At 42.9% G+C, this 25,783-nt stretch overlaps 2 protein-coding genes across 3 annotated transcripts; both read left to right on the plus strand.

Annotated features, from left to right (window-relative positions):
• Positions 1-270: 270 nt before the first annotated feature.
• On the plus strand, positions 271-13,119 carry LOC122340427 (GRIP and coiled-coil domain-containing protein 2). 2 transcript variants are annotated; one of them, XM_043234050.1, is made up of 22 exons: positions 271-425; positions 946-1,002; positions 1,636-1,720; positions 1,807-1,874; positions 2,296-2,400; positions 2,985-4,520; positions 5,507-5,570; positions 6,316-6,416; positions 6,491-6,589; positions 6,669-6,788; positions 6,902-7,066; positions 7,140-7,244; positions 7,764-7,926; positions 8,010-8,110; positions 9,495-9,572; positions 9,664-9,801; positions 10,010-10,131; positions 10,483-10,659; positions 10,849-11,246; positions 11,653-11,792; positions 12,010-12,211; positions 12,775-13,119. In XM_043234050.1, the coding sequence occupies exons 1-22, from the start codon at positions 420-422 to the stop codon at positions 12,846-12,848; spliced, it is 4,104 nt and encodes a 1,367-aa protein (XP_043089985.1). In that variant the 5' UTR covers positions 271-419; the 3' UTR covers positions 12,849-13,119. The 2 variants fall into 2 exon arrangements, with proteins under 2 accessions (XP_043089985.1, XP_043089987.1); XM_043234052.1 differs by lacking the exons at positions 271-425; positions 1,807-1,874.
• Positions 13,120-15,661: 2,542 nt separating this feature from the next.
• On the plus strand, positions 15,662-25,135 carry lims2 (LIM and senescent cell antigen-like domains 2). Its single transcript, XM_043234032.1, is given in 12 exon segments — positions 15,662-15,819; positions 17,952-18,111; positions 18,691-18,757; positions 19,496-19,510; positions 19,513-19,615; positions 20,197-20,346; positions 20,813-20,963; positions 21,050-21,142; positions 23,205-23,253; positions 23,329-23,404; positions 23,672-23,828; positions 25,007-25,135. Coding segments are annotated over 11 exon segments (1,101 nt in total). The 5' UTR covers positions 15,662-15,721; the 3' UTR covers positions 23,811-23,828; positions 25,007-25,135.
• The last annotated feature ends 648 nt before the right edge of the window (positions 25,136-25,783 follow it).

Raw genomic sequence — 25,783 nt, forward strand, 5'->3', positions numbered from 1 at the left:
AATTGCGAGTTTACCACCTCATTGCTGAGAAATATTATGTAGCGATCTAGTATCTCTAAATTAGGCAATTTTAATAACATCTACGGAATTTATCTTGTTTATCGTTCCTCCCTCCCGCCTCCTCGACGAACCAATCCTGTCAGCTGTAGCAACGCACGAGCCTCCTGCGATTGGACAGCTGAGACGTCAATCAAACAACCGTGGCAACCAAGGCAAACAATGACGTGCACTCCGGAAGAACGCGATTGGCTGGTTCCTCTCGCTCTGGGTGGAGCTGACGCGTTTCTACGGAAGTAGCGAAGACGGAAGTAAGAGTCTCAGTGATGCCTGCATATGTTGTTTAGGCGTTTCGTCTGAAGATTTGAGGGATATATTTGATCTCTTCTCAGCGGTTAAGGCTGTCTGTGGAGGATTCAGGGATGGAGGTCAGTCTGCTGTTTATAGATCATCTGTGTGAATGACTACAGTCATCTGTGTGTGTGTGTGTGTGTGTGTGTGTGTGTGGGGCACTGCTAACAGAAGAACCCAGTCAGTTATTTAGACCCCGGCTTTACCATGGTAAAACAGTGTGGTCAAAGCGCTCCTGAGTGTCGAGGTCTGCTCAGGACCAGAGGAGGTCCTCTGAGATGTTCCTGAGATCCAGAGAGAGTCACACAGAGTCTGCTTGAGTTCTTCGTGTTCCTGGAGAAACATCCTTGTTGACCCTGAAACAACACTGTGATTAACCAATCAGATCTGAAGAACCAGTTTATGGTATTTGTGTAGTTGAGGCTTCCTATAAGTGTTTGGTGTTTGTACATCAGTGTCATTCATCTATCATTATATCTGAGTTTGGACATTTCTCGTGGGTTTGTTAGATAAAATAGTGGTTAGTAGACTTTTAATATAATGTTGGTAAGGCAGGAGAGGTGTTTTATTTGTGTTGTGTGTGTGTGTGTGTGACAGGACCCCGGCTCCGAGTGTGTGTCGTCTCCAGCGGGCCAGAGCTCCAGCAGATCCAAGGTCAGTCAAACCTCATGAACGCTGATTATCTCGGTCTTCTTCTCAAACATTTTAAATAACAAACTAAACAAACCATATGGATTCTGCAAGACATGATAACACTGTGACATTTTAGGTCATATGTGATTCATTCATCATAATGAGAAAAAACTTTGGGAGGATTTGTTTATTATTGGAGGCCCATTTTAACACACAAAAATCAATTAATTGTTACATTTAATATTTAAATTGAGATTTTTTAACTGTAAGATTTCTCTTCTGCTCACCAAGCCTTTATTTATTTAATCCAATATGCAGTAATATTGTGTTTTTGTATGTAAAATATCTATTTGGATAAAACTTATATAACTAACATATTCCTGTAATCAAATTGTAGTAGTTTTAGTCTTCTGTCAAACACAAAAGAAGATAAAAGGTAATTTCAGCTGTTCAGTGAAAGTCAGTGTTGTCCAAAATTGAAACGCGTGGACTTACTGACTTTGACTGTATGGACCAAATAGCTAAAACACAAGTCTAGTAGCTTCTTTCTGGTTTTACGGAAGAATAAGTCAAACTCCAGGAAAAGTTGTGAAGAGCGTGAGTTGTTGAAGACAAAACTAAAGTCTTGTGTTCTGTTGTGTTTTCTCTTAAAAGCTGGACACGCTGTCTAAAGAAGATCTGATAAAGTTTGCCAAGAAACAGATGGTGGCAATGCAGAAGATGAAGTCAAAATGTGCCGGTAACTTTATAATAGTTCCTTCTTGAGTGCAAAAATCAGTTTGTAAAAGCTTAACATTTGTATAAGTTTATTTTTGTGTGAATCAGATTTAGAGAAGGAGGTTGAGGAGTTGAAACACTCTCCGAGTGACAGAGCAGACTCCTCAGTTGTCCAGGTTAGTAGCTCTACTAAACCACCTCAGACACACCCTTTGTTTTAAAATGATCTGTACAGAATAGATGTCATATCTTTAACCAGTCAGTGCTCTGTTAGGATAGGTTATATTGTCCAACAGGTTTAGGTTTTAAAAGAACCTCTTCCTCCATCGGGTTCTGCTTTATTCTGTTGAACTAGGAGAGGCGATGACGTGAATGTTCCCACAGTAGCTGCAAAGCACATTTATTGACATAATATATGTATCAGTGAACTGCAGAGTAATGTGGCACGCTGTGATGAGTAAGACTAAGCTCTAGTCTGTATCTGTGTCTCTGAGAAGCCTTCACCTGATAGTGGAGAAGAACTTTATGCTACAGTAGAGTTAGGAGATCCTGCCTGTGTGCGTGAAGGATGTGTCTGAGAGTTTATCGTTTGGACAGGAACTGAGCGAGAGAATGAACGTCGTGCTGCAGGAGAAAGCTGAGAGTCAGCAGAGCCTTTCATTGCTGCGCAGAGAACATGAGGAGCTCCAGAACAACGCTCAGGTAACCCTACACCTGCCAAGGGTTCAGAGGTAATGGATATTAAATATAATAACACAAAAACCTGTCCCTGCGTTCGTCATCATGGGAACATCTCAGCTGAAGATCATGAGGAAATGACATCACTCCCTTTGACAAGTGCATCCCTCTGCTCACTACAGAGTCTCCACTAACAAGGGGAAAATGACCATGAATCGAATGATACACAATACACAAATTGTTACACCCCTAATTGCTTCCATTGTCCTTATTTGTAAGTCGCTTTGGATAAAAGCATCAGCTAAATTACTAAATATAAGTAAAAAAAATGCAATTATATTGCACAAAATAAACAATACATACATAAATGGTCTGGTTCAAACCAGATCAAGTTTTATTTATAAATAAAATGTATAATTTATTTATTTATTTCTAATTTAAAATCATACCATCTGTTTCATATAATAGTAATGCCTAACATTGAAGTCATTTAATTTATTTGTATATTTCAGACTTATTCTTTCTCCTCTAATAAAATAATGAAGTCTAATTGAAGTGTGTTTGGACGTACATGTAATACTGTTCTAACTCTTCACATTAATTTACAGGAGACCGTGGCCAGACTGGCAGCTCTCCAGGAGGAAGTAGACTTAAGAAACAGAGAGTACACAGAAATGCAGAAGCGCACAGCCGAGCTCACTGCGGACCTGGAGGCAGCTCGTACCGAATATGAGTCAAGATTATCTGAAGCTGGAGAGGACCTGGCCGAAGCCCGGCAGCAGCGGATAGCAGCGACAGAGGACCTTGAAGCCTCTCAACGGGCGGGACAGGAGGAGACCGACAGCCTCCGGAGGGAGCTGGAAGCGCTGAGGAGGCAGCACGAGGAGGACGTGCGCTTCCTGGAGGAGCAGCTGGAGCTGAGCACCGCAGACTTCGAGAGCGAGCGCGAGCGGCTGCTGCTGCTGCAGGACGAGCTGGCTGAGCAGCTGGCACTGAAAGAGGGCTTCCTGCAGGACGTCCAGGAGGAGGAGGAGGACGCCAGCAGAGCCCCTGCGCCTCCCCAGCACTCGCCTGACCACTCCGACCAGCTCAGAGCAGCCCTGGAGGACCTTCAGGCTCACAACATGATGCTCCAGGAGGAGCTTGTGCTTCTGAGGAACCTGAAGCTGCAGCTGGAGTCTGAGATGAAGCAGACAAGAGACGATTTCGCTGTGGAGAAGGAGGAGCTGGAGTTCAGAGTCAACGAGATGCAGATGAACAGAGATGCGTCTGTGGAGAGAAGCGGCGCCCAGACCTCAGACAAGTCTCCCAGCGCTGACCCGAGGGTCACTGACCAGGAGGACCTCAGAGACCGAGCAGAGCGCCTTGTGAAGGAGCTCCAGAGTGTCTTCCAGCAGATCAGAGGAGCTGAGGAGACCTCAGAGGAAGAGGGACTGGAGGTGACCGTTGAGGACCTGAGGAATGAAAATGAAGAAACCCTAGAGAGCCTGCAACACAAGGAAAGTCTTGTCCACGAGTTGAAGGAGATGCTGAAGTCCGTGGTCTTTAGTGAATCTGATCTGAATCAGAACAGGACCCTGAGTGAGGAGAATGAGGAGCACATGAAAACTCTCGAAGAGGACTCCGGTGTTCTTCAAGCTCAACAGCAGGACACCGTCAGAGATCTTCAGGCTCGGATCACCAGTCAGTCAGAAGAGAGGGATGCCCTTCAGCGAGATGTAGAGCGCCTCTCCGCCGCTCAGCGTCGCATCGTGGAGATCCTCCAGCATAGCTCCTCCGAGACAGAGGTGGACGGAGCATCTGATGTCTCCAACCTCGTGGAGCGCCTCTGGACTCAAGCCCAGGAGGAGAGGCACGTCTTGCAGCAGCGGCTGGAGGAGGCCGCTGAGGAGCGGGAGGCCCGGGTTCATGAGCTCCAGCGGGAGAAGGACCTGCTGAGGGCCAGTCTGGAGGACGTGTTGCTGGACGCGGAGGGACTGCAGAAGGATCTGAGGGACATGCAGGCCATGAATGAGAAGCTGAGGGAAGAGAACCACCGTCTGCTCAGTTTGGAGGAGAAAGGACAGGAGTCTCAGGAGGAAAGCGATGAGGCCGACAGAGACGCTCTCATATCTCAGCTCAGAGAAGAAGTCGCTCACTTACAGGTATGTGCTGCTGGCTAGAATGTTCCCTGAATAGGGGAGTATGACCAAGATCTAAAAGGACTTGCTCTCCCTGGCCCAAATTATTCAAGATGTTCATGTCTGTCTGTCTTTAGTCTTTTGGTTTTTGAGGAAAATGTTCCAGGATTTTAGTAGTGAGTGGTGCTCAACAAGGTGAAGGTTCAAACTGCAGCTTCAAATAGCTCTGCACGTTCCCAGCCAGGGAATAAAGGGCTTATCTAGTCAAACCATTGGTCATTTTTTATTTTTTTTTTTAAACCAAGAATGCTGGTCTTGTACCATCTCTGTGATGCATGACCGTGACTTTAGGCATTATCACATCAGAATGAGGATGCATGACATGGACAGATATAGAACCGAACTGATTTTCTCTGCCAACATCAAAATTGTCCAGCATAATTGTTTTACCTTTTAAAGGACATTTGCATGTCTTTGCATTTTTGCTTTTTAATGGGTGCTTTTTAATTTGCCTTTGTCGGCGTGATTATGTGATGTCTGAAGTCATGGATGTAGGACTAGTGCAAGACAAGCATTTATTGTTAATTGTTAGATTATATACGTTTACTGTTCATTAAAACAAATGGCCAGTTGTTTCACTGTAAAAAAAATTGTTCACCCAAAATGAAAATTGCCCCATTTTTACTGTCCCCACAGTCTGAGCGTATAAATGTATCCTGGCTCTTTGAAGCTTGAAAATGCTGCTGGATAATGACCATTATTCTGATATATCCACAAATACTGTGACGTAAAACTAACCTACATGCCTCTGGGAGTTATCACATGTCCTCTGAAGCAGATCCATGGGACGCTGACCTCTGACTCGATGTATGAAGAAATCATTCAAAAAGCCGGACCTCGACTCTCTCTCGATCTGCTTCAGAGGACAGTGATAAATGGCTAAATTTATTCAACAGAATTTTCAATCAAAGATCTCTTATTTTTCTTTTCTCCTGACTGTCTACTTTCAGATGTGCAAAGAGTCATCAGTGTCTGATGAAAATGAACAAATGATAGCGTTATCTCATGAAATAGGTGAGTTTGTTCACATCAGACTTTGAGAAAACATCTCTGAGCAAAGGTTCACCTCTAAAGTTGGCTCCCCACAAAACTGAGTACTGGTCCTGAGGGGCCTGAAAACGCTTGTGCTCTGTGGTTTTTAAGATATTAAAATAATATTTATTGTTGATTTTCTGAGGTTAGTCATCTCCCCCACTACCATGTTCATTCAATTTGTTAATTAAAAGAAAGAAAATGACTTTCATTATGGCCTATTTCATTAGTATTATTATTATTTTTTTAAACGTAAAATAGGCTTATTTTCATTTCTGTGCACAAATAAAACATGCAAAACTATACTTTTGCATCCATTCACTTTTAAAAGAATTAATACAATTTCATTATGACCTTTTACACCTTTCATAAACATTTGAAAACTGCACACATTAATATAGAAAAAATGTTAACAAGTTTTCTTTGGCTAATTAGAAGGCTTGTTCACACATTCAATTTAGAGCTATATCTCTTTGCTAGATCACTGATGGTGAGCTGGGCAATTAATAATAAAAACACAATATTTCAGTTTTATAGAATTGAAATAGATACAGCATTTGTTTTAATGGGCAACATGGGGTGGAGAGTGACGTCAAAAAATAATGTTTAATATCTCAAACACCAAACCAGCACAAACAAATGGCATAGTTTTGGTGGTTATTTCTGTTTATGGGGTGCCAACTTCACAGAGGTCTTTTATATTCCTGATTATCCATCTGTTGTGTAGAAATGCTGAAGAAAGAAAGCAAAGAGAAGGACGAACGCATGAACAAAATCAAAGCTGTTGCTGTAAAGGCTAAAAAGGAACTGGACAACAGCAAGAAAGAGGTTTGAGATGTTTTTCTGGTGGAGCGGGGTCCGGTGCATCTGTCAGTGATGTTGATCTGAGTCTGGTGCTCTAGGTGTTCGCTCTGAGAGAAGAAGTGGAGCAGCTGAAGGCCGAGCGAGATGCACTGTCACGATCTGTGAAGGACATCATCCACGGCGCTGAGGACTACAAGGTTTGACTGCAGTCCTCTCGTAGTGCTTTAATGGATTCGCAGATGAGAGCCTTACTAGTGTAAAACAATGCTTCTCTAGAACCTGATGCTGGATTACGACAAGCAGACTGAGCTGTTGGATCAGGAGAGAGAGAAGCTGGAGCAGGCCAGCAAACACAACGAAGATTTGACCAGACGACTTCAAAATGCCGTTCAGCAGGTACTTCAGCAGCCGTCTGTCCAGTGTCATTAATGGGCCGAATAGATTTAGAGTCTGTGAAACGTGGTTTACTGTAAATGACTGAGCACTAACAGCTGTGTGACTCTTCTCAGCACGAGCTGCTGTCCTCGGAGCGAGAGGACCTCACGGCCCGGGTGGAGACGCTCCAGAGGAACACCACACAGCTGGAGGCACAGGTCCTGGAAACACAGAAGCTGAAGAGCGCGCTGGAGAGAGACCTGGAGGCAGAGAGGCTCCTGAGAGAGCAGAAGACTAAGGTACAGCTCTGTCTTTCTCTCAGATGTACAGAGATGTGTTGAGGACGTCTGTGAGCTCTGTGTTCTCCTGCAGGAGCATCAGTCTGCAGTCAGGGAGGTGGAGGAGCTCCAGACTCAGCTCAGCAGACACAGACAGCAGCTCCAGCAAACGGATCAGGAGCTCGAGCAGCTGCGCAAGGCACGAACACACACTACTGCTGTTAATATTATTATTATTATTATTCGACTGGTGTCTGTCTTCAGCTCAACATCAGATGGTTTAAAACAGTATCAGGAGAAAGTCCTGGCATTGAATGTTACATGCACTGCAAAGAAAACATATTACTTCCACAGTATTCTTTTCTTGTTTAAATTAATGTTTAAAACAGAAAAAAATATCTTTTAAATGGGGAGTGAAAACATATTCTTTAACCGGGTGGTTATCTTCTTTTAAGTCTCTTAATTTTGAGCAGAGTTGGAGGAAGAAATACTTTCTTGGTTTAAGAGTCGTTTGCACCCTGAAACAAGACAAAAATACTGAGGAACAACTTCCTTTTTTGCAGTGTGATCAAAAGTAAAGTAATTTTCATATTCTAGAGGTTGGGCGCATGAATTATTTAAATGAATGAAGAGCACTTTGAAGTAGTGTTTGTATCTGCTCCGCTGATGTTTCCTCACCGGTCATTTCTCAGTGTTTGTCCCTCATGTGCTGCTGTAGGACGCTCAGCAGAGCACGCTGCTGGACATGGAGATGGCCGACTACGAGAAACTGGTGAAGGAGCTCAATCACCAGCTGTGTGAGAAAGACAAGCAGGCGGAGGAGCAGGAGGCGCTGGTCCAGACACTGAGAGAGCGGGAGCAGCGTCTGAGCCAGGAGATGGGTACTGAGGGGCCTGATGCTGTAATCTGTGTGAAATATCTGCCTCCAGCGCTGACCGCTCTCATTATGTGCTGCTTCTCTCAGAGTCTCTGAAGCTGCTGCTGGAGCAGACCGAAGACAAAGCCTCCAGGATGAAACAACTGCTGGTCAAAACCAAAAAAGACCTGGCAGACGCAAAACAAAAAGTGAGTCTGTGCAGGGAATATAATGTCTTCTGCTCACCGAGTGATCCATTTAAAACAGCTGCTTTCTCCATGAATATTTATTTCTGTGAAGCGCAGCTGGATTTTCAGCATCGTTGCTCTAGTCTTCAGTGTCACACGTTCTTCAGAAATCACGCTAAAATACTGCTCAAGAAACATTTCTGGTTATGTTCAAAACCGTTTCAGGATTCTTTAAATAGAAAAACTGTTTGTAACACTACACACTGTACCTGGGCGTAAAGTTCTCCGGCGTGTGGCTTTCGGCTGCATAGAAAAAGATAGTCCTGAAAAGAAAGTTTGAGTTCATGAATTCATCTACCAGCGGTATGAGAGGAACACAGCTTTCAGTCATTGAAAAAGCTGCGAGGCGCAACGGTCAAAGTGATCTAGCACCATATTTACATAGAAAAGCTATTAAAACGCAGCAGAGCTATGTGAACCGACCAAAATAACCATCTCCATAAAAACTATATTTCCAGAACACATTTGCCATCGAAAAGGATTTTAATTGATCAGTAAAGAGGTTGAACTTTACGTTCATCTGGCAAAACTGAGTTCTCTCTCTTAGATTTGTAACATAAATCATTTATAAGCCTACTAAATATGCCTAATTATGTTTTTGATTGTACATTGTGATTTCAAAGAAAAAGCTCCTGACTTTAAAATGCAATGCATTTAAAGAGTGTTGAATCACCTGAAACATCTCCAGGTGGTTGTCGCCCTCTTCAGGTGTGTTTGTTGTGATGCAGGCATATTAGATGTGTTAATACTTTATTTATATATAAACTAATGTGAGGTGATAATACCACTCTCAGATATAGTCATTTTAAATAAATTTCTCATAAATTTCCAAGTACAGTTTGAATAAAGAAAGCAGTAACTTTACCATTTGAAAGGATACTATCATTGTATTATTTGTGTGCGCTGCACTTTTTTTGATTTATTAGTGTATTCGTCAGGTAGCTTCAAAGAAAATCATTCTTAATTCATAGTTTTGTTGATTTATTTCTTTGTTCGCCAAATCCCGCTGTGTATGTGTCCACCCCCAACCTTAAATCCCTGTATAACGTTCAAAAGCTTGGAGTCCGTGCATATATTTTTGGAACGAATGATATAAATGATAAAGACATTTACAATGTTTATGATCAATTATGTTCTTGTGAACTTTCTATTCATCAAAGAAAGCTGGAAAAATGTTTCTCGAGCAGCCAATCGGCATATGATTTCTGAAGAATCATGTGACGCAGGGTTAAAAAAAAATAGTATTACTATTTTTGCTGTACTTTGGATGAAATGACTGAAGGTTTGCTGAGCGGAGGAGACTGGTAGTGCTCGTTCTAGTTAGTCTCGTGTGTGTCGTCCTCAGGAAGCGGTGCAGCTGATCTCTCAGTCTGCTCTGAGAGGAGATCTGGAGGCCCATCAGCAGCAGCTGGAGGAGCTGAAGGTAGCAGCTGTGCTGAAGATCTTGTGTGTGTGTGTGTGTGTGCGCGCTGTGGCTCACTCTCTCTCTCTGTGTGTGTGTGTGTGTGTGTCAGATCCAGAGCAGCGAGCTGACGGCCGAGCGGCACCGGCTGCAGGAGCAGCTGAAGCTGATGGGCGAGCAGCAGCAGCGGGCGTCCAGCTCGTATCAGCTCAGTCTGAGCGCGCTGCAGGACGAGTGCACGGCCGCTAAGGTGCTCACGCTTCACACAGGACACCGTAGAGCCTCCATTTCCTTCCCATCCTCTACTTCACCAAACACAATTATAGCTCACCCTGATAAATCCTGCACAACACAAGTTTCTAAGTTTCTAAGTTTGAATCATTAGAGCGGTTTCTGTGGCTCATGCGTTATTATTACATTCTCAAACGCCTGTCTCTCTTGTGTTGGTTGGCTTGCAGGCTGATCTTGCTGCGACGCTGTCTGAGTTTGAGAGTTATAAAGTGCGAGTCCACAACGTCCTCAAGCAGCAGAAACACAAGAGCTCGTCCCAGAGCGATGGAGACGCTTTCAGACTGGAGAGGTGACGCTTGCATGCCTTAGTTAAACGTAAAAAGTGAAGGACCTAACACTGAGCCCTGTTGCACACCACACTTAGCTCGACTGATCGACGTATCGTAGTTTAAATATAGTGAGAATGAATGGAAAAGTGTTTGTAGTGAACAATCTGAACTGCAAGCCAAAGGATACGTGTTTGTTTTGTGAACATGAACACGCAAGCTGCACTTTTCACTGTCTGCCAAATAAATAGAAGTGACACACGGGTAGACTTCTAAAGCAGCTCTGATTCTGTATCCCTCAGTAGTCTTCTTGACCTGCAGTAGTAGTCTGTATCGGTCTGGCGTGGTAGTTCTGATAGCTGTGTTTGTGTCAGGGAGCGCTCGGAGGCCGTGCTGGAGCAGCTGCGCAGCCGGCTGCAGGAGACGCAGCAGAGCCTGACGTCCAGCGCCTCGGAGCTGCAGCAGCTGCAGACGGAGCATGACATGCTGCTGGAGCGCCACAACAAGATCCTGCAGGAGACGGTCAGCAGGGAGGCCGAGCTGCGCGAGAGGTGCGTGTTGTAAAACCTCAGATTCTGCGCAGTGAAGACCTTACCATCTAATGACAAGCTGAAAGTGATGCTTTTCTTAGATTCACTACTACTCAAGAGTATATGCCTTTATAATCTATAGCAGTTGTCCTCCTCTTATTTTCAGTATTTCACGTTTTTTCCCGTATGAAACTGGTGTGTGTGTCCCAGGCTGCTGGCGCTGCAGTCAGAGAGCCTCTCTCTGCGCTCCGAACACGGCCAGTGTGCGTCTCACCTGAGCGCTCAGACCGAGGCCCTGCGCGGCGGCTTCCGGGAGCAGATGCGTCAGCTGCAGGAGGAGCACTGCGGCACGCTGGAGACCCTGCAGCAGCAGATCCGCGGCCTGGAGGCCCAGCTCTTCCAGCTGCAGAGAGAGCCGTCCGGAGCAGGAGCAGCGCTGGCGCCGCAGAGCAGGAGGAGGCCGGCGGACGTGCCTCCGCTGGAGCTGCAGGGCATGGCCAGAGAGGAGGGAGAGGGCATGGAGACCACCGAGACCGAGTCCCTGTCGTCCAGCAGCACCCCGCTGGCCTCTCTGGAGCAGCTGCTGACCTCCGCTGACCTCAAACACGGTACGCTCACCAAACACTGCGGCCCGCCTCGGCGTAGCCTGCAAAACCTGCGTGAATATATCTAACCACTTCGTCCATCAGGCTTTTCACAGCTGAAATGTTCATCCTGGGTTTGTGATGTGAAAGCGGTGTTAGGGTTATGAACCCCTGCTCCGGAGCACATTAAACCTCACACTGCGCTGTGAAACGGAGCGGTCAGAAATAAGCAGAGAGTGTAATCTGTATGAATCCATGAGATGATCGGTGGAGGCTCTACATCTCCAATAATATGTCTTTTAATAAGATGAGGCTGAATCCAAAGCATTCTGGTGCTGATCGAGAGATGAAGTAATCAACCTCAAAACATTGTATTTGAAACAAATAGCATATAGCAGGTGTGTGTGTGTGTGTGTGTGTGTGTGTGTAGAGCCTGCTGTCTGGCACATGGAGCCCAGTAAAGAGGAGTTGTCTCAGAAGCTCAGTACTGCCGCCCGCAGCGTGGAGCACCTGAGCAGTCTGCTGCACGAGACCGAGGCTACCAACGCTGTCCTGATGGAGCAGATCACTGTGAGACACACTCACACACACACACACACACTCTCTCTCACACACACACACACACACACACACACACTCACTCACTCTCTCTCTCTCTCTCTCTCTCTCTCTCTCTCTCTCTCTCTCTCTCTCTCTCTCTCTCTCTCTCTCTCTCTCTCTGTCTCTCTCTCTCTCTCTCTCTCTCTCTCTCTCTCTCTCTCTCTCTCTCTGGTCTGTGCGTGTGCAGCTGCTGAAGAGCGAGCTGCGGCGTCTGGAGCGTAATCAGGAGCGGGAGAAGTCTGTGGCCAGTCTGGAGTATCTGAAGAACGTGCTGCTTCAGTTCATCTTCCTGCGCTCCGGCAGCGAGAGGCAGGCTCTGCTTCCTGTCATCCACACACTGCTGCAGCTGAGCCCCGAGGAGAAGGGCAAGCTGGCCGCCATCGCTCACGGTGCGTCACTCGCAGCCTTAAACAAAGCAAATATCCTTGCTGTCGCGTAGTGGTTTGATGTGAGCTAGCGTAGGAGCCTGAAGTAATGTGTTATGATCAGTGCTGGATACAGCTCAAGAGAAACACACACACACACACACACACACACACACACACAGAGCACTTCAGAGCAAACACAGCCGAACCTGAAGATGCTGAGCTGTGTCTGAATTTTCCTCTCACTATCGGTCAGAAAGCATCTGCTGACCGTGATGAGGTAGTCACAACACCTTGATTAGAGGATGTCTATTACATAAATCACTAAGTTTTACAGCATAAAACATGAAAATCCAGAGTCAGTGTTATTGGTGGAAAAAAATATTTAAAGTTATAGTCTGGTTTACAAAGATCAAACTGAAATAATCATGTTCAGAAGAGCTGAGTTAAGTTCTGCTGTGATCATACACACTTCTGTGTGTAAGTCGTGATGCAGCACTCTAAAGTGTGTGTGTGTGCGTGTGTGTGCGCGTGTGTGCGCGTGTGTGCGCGTGTGTGTGCGTGTGTGTGCGTGTGTGTGTGTGCAGGTGAGGAGTCGGCGGCTGTCTCTCGGGGCTCGGGCTGGACGTCGTATCTTCACAGCTGGTCAGGCATCAGATGAAAGCACACATCAGCTCTGTGTATGACGTCTCGGGACCTGACAGGACTTTTCTGATTTGGGTTATTGAAGATTGTTTTGTGCTGTAAATCATACATGGGAACTGTTGATCATATTTATCATATTTTAATATAATAAAAATATCATACAATCATATCCTTAACAATTTTCCCCGAATTGTCTCAAGGCTGTTAGTCTTTGTGGATGAGTGTAAATACTGATCTGGTCTGTCAGAGAACATATCTGATTAAACCGCTTTGAGAGCTGCTCCGTTTATCCTTTGAAGTTTTTTTTAGACATGAAAACTTAATTTTACGTTGATCTTAATCCTTCATCTATGCGTGCCGTAAGTTAATTTACAACGGGTGATGTTCTCCTGAAATATATAGTCTTCAGTCTGTAATGTGGATCTCTTTAGATCCAGGGAAGCACTGCAGCTCTTTCTCCTCATTTAGGTTCCATGACAGTGTTATCTCTTCATGAACACATCACATTAGGTCTCTTCAAGATCCTGTTTATTCAGCACTGATGGTCTCTATCTCATTCTGGCTCTACAGCAAAGCTGCGTTCAGCGTTCACACGTTTTTGCCGTATTCTGGCAACTACACAACATCTGCATCCAACTTCACATATTGTCTGAATAGATCTAAAACCATGCTCCACTGCAGTGCTTCTCAAACCTGTCCTTGCTGTACCTCAGATCCTCCCGTCAACTCTATTAAGAAAGAGAATCTCAGAAACCGCATGGATTGAGTCTTGTCTCTCAGATAGGTTCTTCAAAGTATCTTGGAGAGGTGTCCAAGGTGTCCATTCACACACACACACACACACAGTGTGAAGCTCATATGTGTGAACTGACTGCTGATGGCTGTTGATTGTCCTGTAGAAGGCTTCTGCTTCTACTGTTGATGGCAGAGATCTGCAGATATTTTTACCGCAACAAAATTAGGTGCCCCGGGTCATAAATATTCAGGACAGGACATAAATGTGTTTCAAACACTGTCTCTCAGTGAATGCCTGTAATAGAAAGCAGACTGAGTGCTTGTCAGCATTACAGTAATATTACTGTTTCTAATTCAAAGTAAAAATATGTCCATATACTGTTACTAAAAAACAAACTCAAAAAGAACTGCAAATATAAGTCCCTGCAGTATAAATCCAGTATCTTAAAATGTTACCTATAAATATTTATATTTGAGTTTCATTAAATGATCATCCCTACAATATAAAATCCATAGGTATCTCTTGTTCTTTGATGCCCCAATAACAAGAAAGACTGCTGACTTGGCAATGGTCCAGAAGATGATCACTGACCCCGTCCATAAAGAGGTTGAGTCACAGAAGGTCCTTACTGAAAGAGCTGGCTGTATCAAAGCTTTACTGGAAGAACGAAATGGGGTAGAAAAAGGTGTTCGAGCAACAGGGATGACCGCAAACTTGAGAATTCTGACAAATAAAGCTGATTTAAACACTTGAGAGCTTCAGAAGGAGGTACTGGAGCTGGAGTCTCAACGCTCAGACATCTTCAGAAAAAGAGCTGTCAAGACGCTTTGAAACAGAAACATCTTAACTGGGCTAAGGAGAAAAATATCTGGACTCTTTCTCTTTTCAAATAAAAGCAAATTTTACATTTCATCTGTAAATCAAGGTCTTGCTTCCAGAGGAAGACTAAAGAGGCCCAGACAGTCCAAAGTGATGGTTTGAGGTGCTGTGACGTCACGGGCCAGACAACAGTCCTGACACCAACCCTGTGTGGAATCTCTGGGATATTTTTAGAACAACTTTAGGAATGGTTTATTTTACATGTAATGAATCTCCAAAGTTTCACTTTTCTAAATACGTTATCAAAAGCTCATATTGAAACGTTTTTTTTCCCGCTTTATCTCATAGCATTTGTTTATGTCTAAGCCAAGTAATGCTGGTGTTGTTTATGATGTAAAATATTAGCTCTGCACACTCTTCAGTCCTCTCATCCTACAACATGGTTTGACAAAACCCCAAAGACACCAGGGATGTTTAAGTGCAGAGATGAAATGATTATTAAATGAGTGCTCTTTACTCACTGTCTTTATGTAATCCATTCATCATTTGAATACAACTTTAAATAATTTTAATAAGTGAGAAACACCTTAACCACTTTAACATATTTTCTATCAGACACAGCGTACAGTCATACATGTGTGATATTTGACCAGACACACTGTAATCTGGAGTATGCTCCATTATTCTAAAGTGTTACCGGCAATTCTTTTAAAAGTAATGCATGTCTGCTAACATTATGAACAGGCGGAATTTCTTTCTATTCATCATCACAGTTACCTTTTTATATTTGCTGTTATTTTTATTTTTTTATCCATTTAGTCTGGATAAATGACTTTTAAAAATAAAAACATCAAGAGATTTCGCAGCACAGAATCACAATAACTAGAGAGCAGTAGGACATTTTACAGAGGTCAAGAGCTTCCATGCCCCAAATTCCCAACTTAGCTCAGTTTGTTTTCATGCACAGAGGCAGCTGCCGGCTTTGGAGACGTGCTGAACGTTATTTATAGAGACCGAGAGCAGTAGAGCAGGAATACCAGTCAACTCTGCTGGCGTTAGGAGCCCAGTTAAGACTCCAATCATCAAATACGTGTAAAGCACACTTTTCACCAAAAAACGGTGTGAGGAACTTCTAAAGGATGTCTAGGTTAACACACGTTAGGCTAATTAGCTGTTGCTCTGAAGGTTAGTGTGAAAATCCAGCTGGAAGAGTTTGTTGAGTGAGTGAGGGTGGGCAGGTCTGCCGCTCTGACACATGATGATGACCGGACTCGCTCTATTCTTGACTCTGAGGCTCATACAGCCCAGGCTCACGACTCGCTCCGGGGATCATCATGGAAGAAGATGGCATCAACGGCCTCCAGGACGCCGAGATTCCCAGACGCAGCGACGTCAAAGTCTACAAGGAGTTCTGTGATTTCTACGTGCGCTCGTGAGTGTGGTGTTTCAGACATCTAGGGCCCAGTACAGTATTTATTACTCTACTGAATGTTTCCAGTAACAGAAATCATTCAGAAACTGTAAGAAAAGCGTAGCCTACTCATGTTTAACTGCGTGTAATATAAACGTAACACTGCATGATTTAGGTGTGATAAATAGCGTCTGCTCATGTAAATGTCAGTAAGTGTCACTATCGTTAAATCTCATGACAGGGACCTGGTCTTTTAGTGGGATTCAGAGAAACTGCTCATGATATGCGTTGTGTCCACGTGCTAATTTGCAGCTGGAAATACTAGTGAAAGCTACTGGATACATGTCCTTTAACATCAGTTGTTGTACTGGTTAACATTTTGTGAATGCTTCATACGCTCACTCATAGGTTGCTGAACAGTTAAGCGCTAGTTAAAAGATCATGGTTTGCCTCAGAGCTCGACCTGTTGGTCTTCTCAGACAATATCTGTGGAAACGGCAGACCGTTTCAAGCATCAGAAGACCAGATTTGATTTTTTTTAAATTGCCAGGCTTCCTGTGTCATTTACTTCCAGTTATTATAGCTGTATAATTATTTTTATTGTAATCATAAGTACAAATAACCATTCTTCTGCTTGTATGCTATATCACGCATTTTTTCTATGAAAATCATAGAAGATGTGTAGATCAGCAGTCGAAAACTGTGAACACACAGAACACAAATTAGGCCTTCTTTTTATTCCAAATGTTATGAACAGAGAACAGCTGTTACAACAGATTAGTTTCAGTGTGTTTTTAATCACAATTACTTTCTCAATTACTTTGTTTCTCATGTATTGACTGGCAGCTCTATGTTGCGAGAAATCAGGAGGAAATGCAGACTGTTGTGTGTGAACATGATCTTTTGTCATGGCTCTCTCCGACGACCACCAGAGGGAACCCTCTCCTGAGTACTAACATCTCCAACTACATTTCCCATCATGCCCCATAGCTAGCACTGATTAACCTCTTTATAAACAGTGCTCAGATTCCATTTCATTGTGAAGTCTTATCTTTTCCTGGCTGGTAATTCTGAGCACTTCTGTTTTTCGATTGAGTTCCTGTGTTGACTTTGGACCGTTTCACTGTCTGCCTCGACCCTCGCTTGACTCGGTTTATGATTCTGCCAATGCCTCTGATACCCCTGTCTCTGTTGTAGATCACTGCCTGTCTGGCTATTCTTATTAAAGAGATGGATCTGAAATGGATCTTACTGTAGTTCTAGACTAAATGTCAACATGAACTCAAATCACTGACACAAAAACACATTCAGTATCCATGAGGACACTGCTTCTACGATTTCCAACAAGGTTGTCAAATTTGGACTCATCTGACCACAGTGAAACAGTCGTGACAGCGCTTCTGGACCTTGTTCCTTTTATCATGATAGAGCTTTAGTTTTCATCTGTAGATCTTTTTTTACACACTCTTTCACAGATTGGAGAGCCTCTGCCCATCTTGCCTTTCTAAGATGTCTCTTTTATAGCTAATAAAAAATAATATAGAGCTGATATCAATTAACTTAATTAGTTGCTAGATGTTCTCCCAGCTGAATCTTCTCAAACTTTCCTGCTTTTCCAGTCCTTTGTGGTTCCTGTGCATTCGATCTGTATCAAATTTGAAATAAGTTCATTTAGTGGAGGAAATTTCTCAGTTTAAACATCCGTTATGTTCTCTTTGTGAATTCAATTTTTATTTTATTCAAATGTAAAAAACATCCCAACATTTCCAGAATTCTGGTTGTAAACTCCTTGTTTAAGCATTAAGGCATATTTTATGCTTGTCAAGTTTGACATGCCTTTAGTTTTTTCATTTTACATTGACTTACCAGTTTATTACATATAACTAGGGCCCCGGGCTCCACAAGGCGTAATGTAGCACTGCTTTCAGTTTCCTATCTGTCATTCACTTTGACATTGTGTCATGTACTGAGTCTCTTGTGAAGGGAAAGAGCTGTGAGTTGCCTGATTTTGCTAGAATATTTAGTTTAATGGGTGAAGTGCTTCATCAGAACCACAACAAGCCTTATTTACCATTGGTTCCAGGTAACAATTATGCAATCATTTGGCACATTGTGAGAGATTTATAAGATGGGCGTTTGTTTTTTCTTCACAGCAACATGACGAATGCGTTAGCCAATGCCATCTGTGAGCGCTGTAAGGCGAGCTTCACGCCGACAGAGAAGATCGTGAACAGTAATGGTGAGCTGTACCACGAGCAGTGCTTCGTCTGCGCGCAGTGCTTCCAGCAGTTCCTCCAGGGACTCTTCTATGAGGTGAGACGCGCTCAGATCTCAACCCAGTTCTGCTCCAACACACCTGACCGTCATCAACAATAGCCCAGAACACACTGGGAATGTTTGATGGAGCTGCATATTGAAACTGGCTCCTATATTGAATTGATTTGTTCATTGACTTTTTCACATTCATTCATTCTATTTTACACAGCTGACATGAGTATCAATTAGTTGTCCACAAGCTCATTTGCAGATTTGGAACCTCTTTTGGCATGTGTGTAGAGTCATATTAATGATTGTACCACAGTCTACAAGCTGCTAGATTTGCTTAGTTTGAACTAACCCTAGATTTTTGATACAATAAACGCTTCATGACTAACTTATAGAGAGTGAGATCTGGCCACAGTGATTGATCCACGTTTGACATTATTGGCTGTTTGCAGCAAACATCACAGTTTGTGCTGTTGTTCAATGTAATTCACTTCAGCATTGTCAAGAATTAACAAGGCTTAGTGGATTTTATTTTAAAAAAATGAATGTTCTTAATAAATTACATCTCAAATAAGTTCGATATTAAAATGTTTTTATGATGGAGACATTCTGCACATGTTTTTGCAGTTTGAGGGGAGAAAATACTGCGAGCATGACTTCCAGATGCTGTTTGCTCCGTGCTGTCACCAGTGTGGTGAGTAGACAAACCTGATTGAGAAGACACTGAAGACCCCAGACAGGGAGAAAACACTCCACGCTTGAGTCTGATTACTCTGTAACAGTGTTTAAGTACCATGAAGATCACCTAGTCGTCACTTCAGAAAGTGTCCCTTTGCGTTGAATGGTAGATTACAGCCCGTGATGTACCGAGCAATTACACACAATTCACAGCGCATCTGTTTTGTACCTATAGAGTTCCTCCACAGTACATACTTCTAAGTATAAGGGAACAATATGTAATAACCTGCAAAATTATAAAGCATTTATACTGTATTATATAACTAAAGGTTCAAAATACAGGTACGCTGTCAAATCTGTGATTATTACGTTGTACATTGCGGGCTGTTTTTTGTAAAATGCTAACATGTGCCTGAAACTAATCGGATTAGATACAATGAATTTTAAAAAAATCAGCTTTCATTCTTACAATGAAGAGAGACAACATTAATGAAATGAACAAAATACACTTGATAGCAAAAGATAAAAAAGGTAGTTCACCGGCCGCCCAGTCTTTATAGTTGACAGTAAAAGAATCTGACTTGCTGTCCTGGACAGAGACTCAAGCTCCAGGTTAGATCCCCCTGTGATGTACAACACAGATTACTAAATTTGAAGTTAGTTTGTCAAGTCAGGAGCTAAACACAGCGTGGAGCTGAATCCGGCCATTGCTTGTGCATCTGTGTCATGTGTGTCACATGTGCTGTGTTTCCAGGCGAGTTCATCATTGGCGTGTGATAAAGGCCATGAACAGCAGCTGGCACCCGGACTGTTTCTGCTGTGATCTGTGCCAGACTGTGCTCGCAGACGTGGGCTTCGTGAAGAACGCAGGCCGGTCAGTCGCTGCTCTATTCAGGGCCAACAGGGACTTTGTGTGATCCTTCCATGCTGAACTAAACAGCATATACTGGTTAGGTATGTTCTGAAGCCTGGCAGCTGGTTTGAGCTGGTCTTTAGTTGGTCCTGTGCTGGTTATACAGGACTTGGCCAGTTTCTACCTAGCTTAAACCGGTTCATGACCAACTAAGGTCCAGCTTAAATCAGCTCGAACCAAAACATACCTGAACAGTATAGGCTGGATTTCAACAGGGTTGTACAACTCTGTTAAAGCACATAGGTCCTCATTTATAAAATGTTGTGCAAAAACTATCCTAAAATTGATCTTGCATTCATCTCTTAAATATAAATACTTTTGATTCATAGAATGAATGTACGTACAAAAATGCACATATGGGTCTGCTCAGACCCTGAAGTAAAGCTAAGCACTTCTCCACGTCAAAGACAGTTTTTATAAAAATGATTGCGGGCATTTATGTAGGTTCTCCAATTTCAAATCGGAGCATACACAAGCTTCGTAAAAGAGGACCAAGTAGTTCAATGTGACTTCGAATCGAGTGACTAGCTTTATGTTGACAGACACCTGTGCCGTCCGTGTCATAATCGTGAAAAGGCTCACAGTCTGGGGAAGTACGTGTGCCAGAAATGTCAAGCCATTGTGGATGACATCCCGCTGATTTTCAAGAATGACCCGTACCATCCTGACCACTTCAACTGCAATAACTGTGGGTGAGTAACATACTCAAAATATACCAGTGATGGGATGGTTCACAGCATTTATCGGTCATATTATTCAAATCTATAGACATGACTGCTTTGGTTACACTTTATTTTAATAGTCCTTTAGACATTCTACTAACTAGAAGTAACTTTAGAACTACATGTTATAAAGTTTCTCATCACTTAGCAACTACATGTCTACTAACTCTCAGAGTAGACTGTTAGGGTCGGTTTAGGGTTAGTAGAATAAGTTGACAGATACTTATAAAGTTTCTGACCCATCAAAATAAAGTGTTAGAAGATATTAAGCAGACAGTCTACAAATGACTGCTAGTTGATATGTGAAGTTACTCTTAGTAGAATGTCTCTAGTGGACCTTCAGAATAAAGTGTTGGCCTGTTTTAACATTGTTCCTCTGCTCAGGGCTTGTAAAGTCGTTGTAAGTCGTTGAACCCACAGCGGTTTCTGTTTTCAGGAAGGAGCTGACGGCCGAGGCCCGGGAACTGCGGGGGGAGCTCTACTGTCTGCCATGTCATGATAAGCTGGGTGTGCCCATCTGCGGCGCCTGCAGGAGACCCATCGAGGGCCGCGTGGTCAACGCCATGGGCAAACAGTGGCACGTGGAGGTATTTGACCAAAACACCCATCTCTCTGAACCAGTCCGGCGTGGGATCTTGACATTTATCATCACCTGTCGTCTTCTTGTCTGCAGCATTTCGTGTGTGCTAAATGTGAGAAACCTTTTCTTGGTCATTCGCATTATGAGCGCAAGGGCCTGGCATACTGTGAGACTCACTACAACCAGGTAAAGTCTGTAAATGTGCTCAGTTATTCACCCTGATGAAAAATACTAAATATCCTGATATGAATTTGAGAATATAAACTGATGCCTGTTCTGTTGTATTAGTGCAAGTCAGTTAAGCGCAATTACTGTAAATCGAATTCAGCATTTTGATAGGAAAGGATAACGATTTCCTAAGGTCCAAAAATTTCAGACCTTAGGATCTTAATGCTGTACTAATTTACCAGTAGAGTCAGATTTTTACAATGTGCATGTAAAATGTGAAAAGGAGTATTCGTGTCAAATTCAAGACTTGATCAAGATCAACATCACTTTAAATTCTGTTTGGATGCCAATTTCTTCCAGTGGAAATTTTGTGAAAATAGGGAATAAATCCCAAACATGAATTGATTTTATGTATATGTAGACAAATATAATTAATGTTCAATTTACATAGTGTTAATTATATTCTAATTATATTCACTGACAATTGATCTTAAAATCATAGTTTATCCAAAATGAAACGTTGATCTGCTTACCCCAGGGCATCCAAGATGTAGGTGACTTTGTTTCTTCAGTAACACCAGCTGAGATTTCTAACTCAAACCGTTGCAGTCTGTCAGTCATATAATGAAAGGCAATGAGCACCAAACATTTCAAAGCTCAGCGAAAACAAATTATATTTCAGTCATTCGGGGTCAGTACTCTGGCATAGATAAATTCATACTTTTGGCAGTATATTGTATATAAGTAACATCCCATTCCTAATCTATAGGGTTCAATACGATGTCGGTCCACCGTTTGCAGCTATGACAGCTTCAACTCTTCCACAAGGTTTAGGGGTGTGTTTATTGGAATGTTTGACTATTCTTCCAGAAGTGCATTTGTGAGGTCACACAGTGATGTTGGACGAGAAAGCCTGGCACTCATTCTCATTTAAGGTGTTCAGGTTGAGGTCAGGACAGGGCAGTCAAGGTCATCCACACCAGGTCTTTATGGACCTTGTTTTGTGTACTGGTGCACAGCCATGTTGGAATAGGAAGTGGCCAGCTCCAAACTGTTCCCACAAAGTTGGGAGCATGGAATTGTCCAAAATGTCTTGGTATTCTGAAGTATTCAAAGTTCCTTTCCCTGGAACTAAGGGGCCAAGCCAAGCTCCTGAAATACAACCCTACACCCTAATCCCCCCTCCACCAAACTTTACACTTGACACAATGCAGTCAGACCTTTCTCCTGGAAATCTCCAAACATAGACTCGTCAAACAGATTGCCAGATGAAGAAGCATGATTCATCACTCCAGAGAAGCGTGTCCAGTGACAGCGTGCCTGATGATGTATGGCTTGGATGCAGCTCCTCGGCCATGGAAACCATGAAGCTCTCTGCACACTGTTCTTGAGTTAATCTGAAGGACACATGAAGTTTGGAAGTCTGAAGAGACTGACTGCAGAAAGTTGACAACCTCTTCGCACAATGCGCCTCAGCTTCCGCTGACCCCACTCCGTCAGTTTACGTGGCCTACCACCTTGTGGCTGAGTTTCTGTTGTTCCATGACGCTTCCATGTTCTTATAATACAGCTGAGTCGACTGTGGAATATTTAGGAGAGAGGAAATTTCACGACTGGATTTGTTGAAAAGGTGGCATTCACTGATCTCCTGAGAGCGACCCATTCTTTCACAAATGTTTGTAAATACAGTCTCTATGCCTAGGTGCTTGATTTTATACACCTGTGGTCATGAAAGTGATTAGAACACCTGATTCTGATTATTTGGATGGGGGAGCGAATATAGTGTAAAAGTTTATATAATGAGTCATCTATGTATAAATATCTATGTGCTAGAGTCACGTGCCGGATGTTGTGAATGAGATGAGGTGAGTCAGAGATTGTGGTGTATATGAGGTAAAAATTATATAAATACAGACCAATCGTGTAAGTTCCATGAATTGACCCAAGGAAGACATCCAATGCTTACAATCATTTTGTGTTCTGCTGTAGAAAAAAGTCACCTACATCTTGTGTGCCCTGGGGATCTTTTCATTTTTCTGCAAACTATCCCTTTAACATGAGCATCACACTTCTCTCACAGCTCTTCGGAGAAGTCTGTTACCACTGCAACCACGTCATCGAGGGAGATGGTGAGATCATTACCTGAGGATTTATAGCCAAGAGTCTACGAGTGTGTGCTTGACTTTTTCTCTTTTGTTTTGAAGTGGTGTCTGCACTGAACAAGGCCTGGTGTGTGAAATGCTTCGGCTGCTCCACGTGCAACTCCAAGCTGACCCTCAAGTGTGTACAAGTGTGCTACACAGCAACATGTTGGCTTCCTGTGCTTCTGAACGTTAAGATCACGTTCGAGTTTTGCAAACCATATTTAATCAATTGTCGAGATTTCTCTAAAAACGAACACTGTTCTCTAAGTGTGATATCGTGTTATCGTGAACAGATCTTGCAAGTATATATTAATTTTGACCTGTAATGATGTAGTGTTACCCAGGGACACGTGCTTTAACAAGAGTCGTTTTCAGTGAGTGTGTTTGTTGTGCTGTCGTTCAGGGACAGATTCGTGGAGATGGACCTGAAGCGATTGTGTAAGCACTGCTACTGACAGCGTGCGGGATTTGAGCTCAAGAGACGCCTGTCCAAACAAGACTCCAAAGACATGAGGAAGAAGAAGATGCCCATCTGTCTGTGACATGTCTCTGTTTCAGCGGTCAGTGTTTCCTATCTTGAGAGATAGCTCTGTCCCTCGTGTCTCTCTAAACACTAACACCGTTCCAGTGAAAGTTCATGATGCAGATCTCTGACACAGAGATGTTCTAATACAGATTGTAAGTTAAGGGTCTTGTGGTTAGAACGATAGTAAGGGCCAACGCTGGAGGGATGCCTCCATAACACACGTGTGCCTCTCTTTCAAATGGGAAAATGTTTTCAGCTCTCTCTCTTTAACCGACTCCTAATTAATTAACATCATCATAATTTAGAACAGAGCTGCAAGAACAGCCTTTATATGTAAAAACCTGCAATACTATAAAACACAATTAAAAGTGTGTACATCTGCTCAGACCCTGACGTGGCGCTGAACACTTTTCCACGTCAAAGACGGTTTTTTTTGCCGTGATGTACACTCTATGATCAAATCTTTATTAATCAGGCTGCTAGTGTCTGTGGGCTCATTGAAAGCCCTCATTGGCGATGATGTGAGATTTGTGACACAGCGTGCCACATCCCTGGACACACTTCAGGACAGACGTCACAGCACAACTCAGCCTTCTTCAGTCTTCTCGTGTCGGTGTGAACTTCTCTTTCTCAGTGTTATCTGTTCGACGTCTTGTGTTCAGACATGCTCTTCTACAGACTTCCTTCAAGTGTTTATTGGAGTTTCTGTCAGTTTAGTTCAGTCCAGTCTTCTCTTCCGACCCCAGAGGATTGTGTAGGATCATCTGGAATCTGATATCTTTCGTTCTGATGCTGGCTTTCAATCGCAGCTGATCGCCTCAAGTCGCTGATATGTGATTGGCTGATTAGATGTTTGCTTTAACAAGCAGTTGAACAGGTCAACCTAATAAAGTGGTGGTGGCGTGTATGAACAATTTGCACTTAAAACAATAAATAAAATCTGTGTTTGGTAAAAGCAACTATAGTTACCTGTTCTAACCTAACTAACTTGTGGAAACACACCCAAGTATAGTCCCACTTTGTGTGAGGAGAAACAACTACTCTTTGAAGGGCTTTGAAAACTTTGAGCGTAGCATTTCTCTCACACACTCCTTCCAGAGATTGTTTTCTAACATCTCAGTTTGTCTGTGTTCATCTGATGAGAAGTCATATCTGTGGGTGTTTTTTTACATATCATTTGGACCCTCACTCTCCTTGTGTTTGTTTGACCAGAGGATGTTTAGATCTGCTGAGACGTTCCTGCAGCCGAAAACCAGACATCCGGCATCTGACTCTGGAGAGTCTCATCAGTTCCGATGCGTGTTGTAGTTTGATAAATAATGAATAAAGGAATAGTGTGTAGTCGTATGCGGTTTTAATTTCTCACTTGTATTTTGTCAGTCAATTAGAAAATCACAGAAAAGGTCAAATGCATTTAGTTACCACTTTAAACACACTTAAAACCATCTTTTATACAAAAAACCGCTTAACTAAATTCCTAAAAATATTTCCAGCACAAAAATCTAGATTCAATTAGACACTTAGCTGTTGACAAATAGAAAATACACTAGGAGAGTAATTTGATTTGTAACTCAGCATAACTCCTGATCCCCACGCTGGTTAGTCAGACGTAACTTAAATGGCTAGTTTTGACAACCATTTCTCTTTTCCTGAAACACAAGCTTTGCTTTCACTTGGTTCAGAAGCATTATCATAGAAACAGTTTCTCAATGATGACACACTTTAAAAACAGTGAAACTCAAGTTGCCAGAAGTTTATTTTATGCTCAAATTCAAAGAAGATGGCTGTTTGTGTGGGACCTCAAGTCAGTGAAGTGACCTTCAACCAAATACACACACATTTAACAAAGAAAGTCTTCAAAAGATTCACATTCCGTCCAATAACGCCCCTGTAAACGTGAGGAGACTCTGGGGTAAACAAGTACTATAATAAAATAAAGTTTCTGTTTTTTGCATGAATTTTATTGTCAACTAGTGCTGTCCACTTTAT

Source organism: Puntigrus tetrazona, unplaced genomic scaffold (assembly GCF_018831695.1).
Source record: "Puntigrus tetrazona isolate hp1 unplaced genomic scaffold, ASM1883169v1 S000001055, whole genome shotgun sequence".
Lineage (NCBI taxonomy): Eukaryota > Metazoa > Chordata > Actinopteri > Cypriniformes > Cyprinidae > Puntigrus > Puntigrus tetrazona.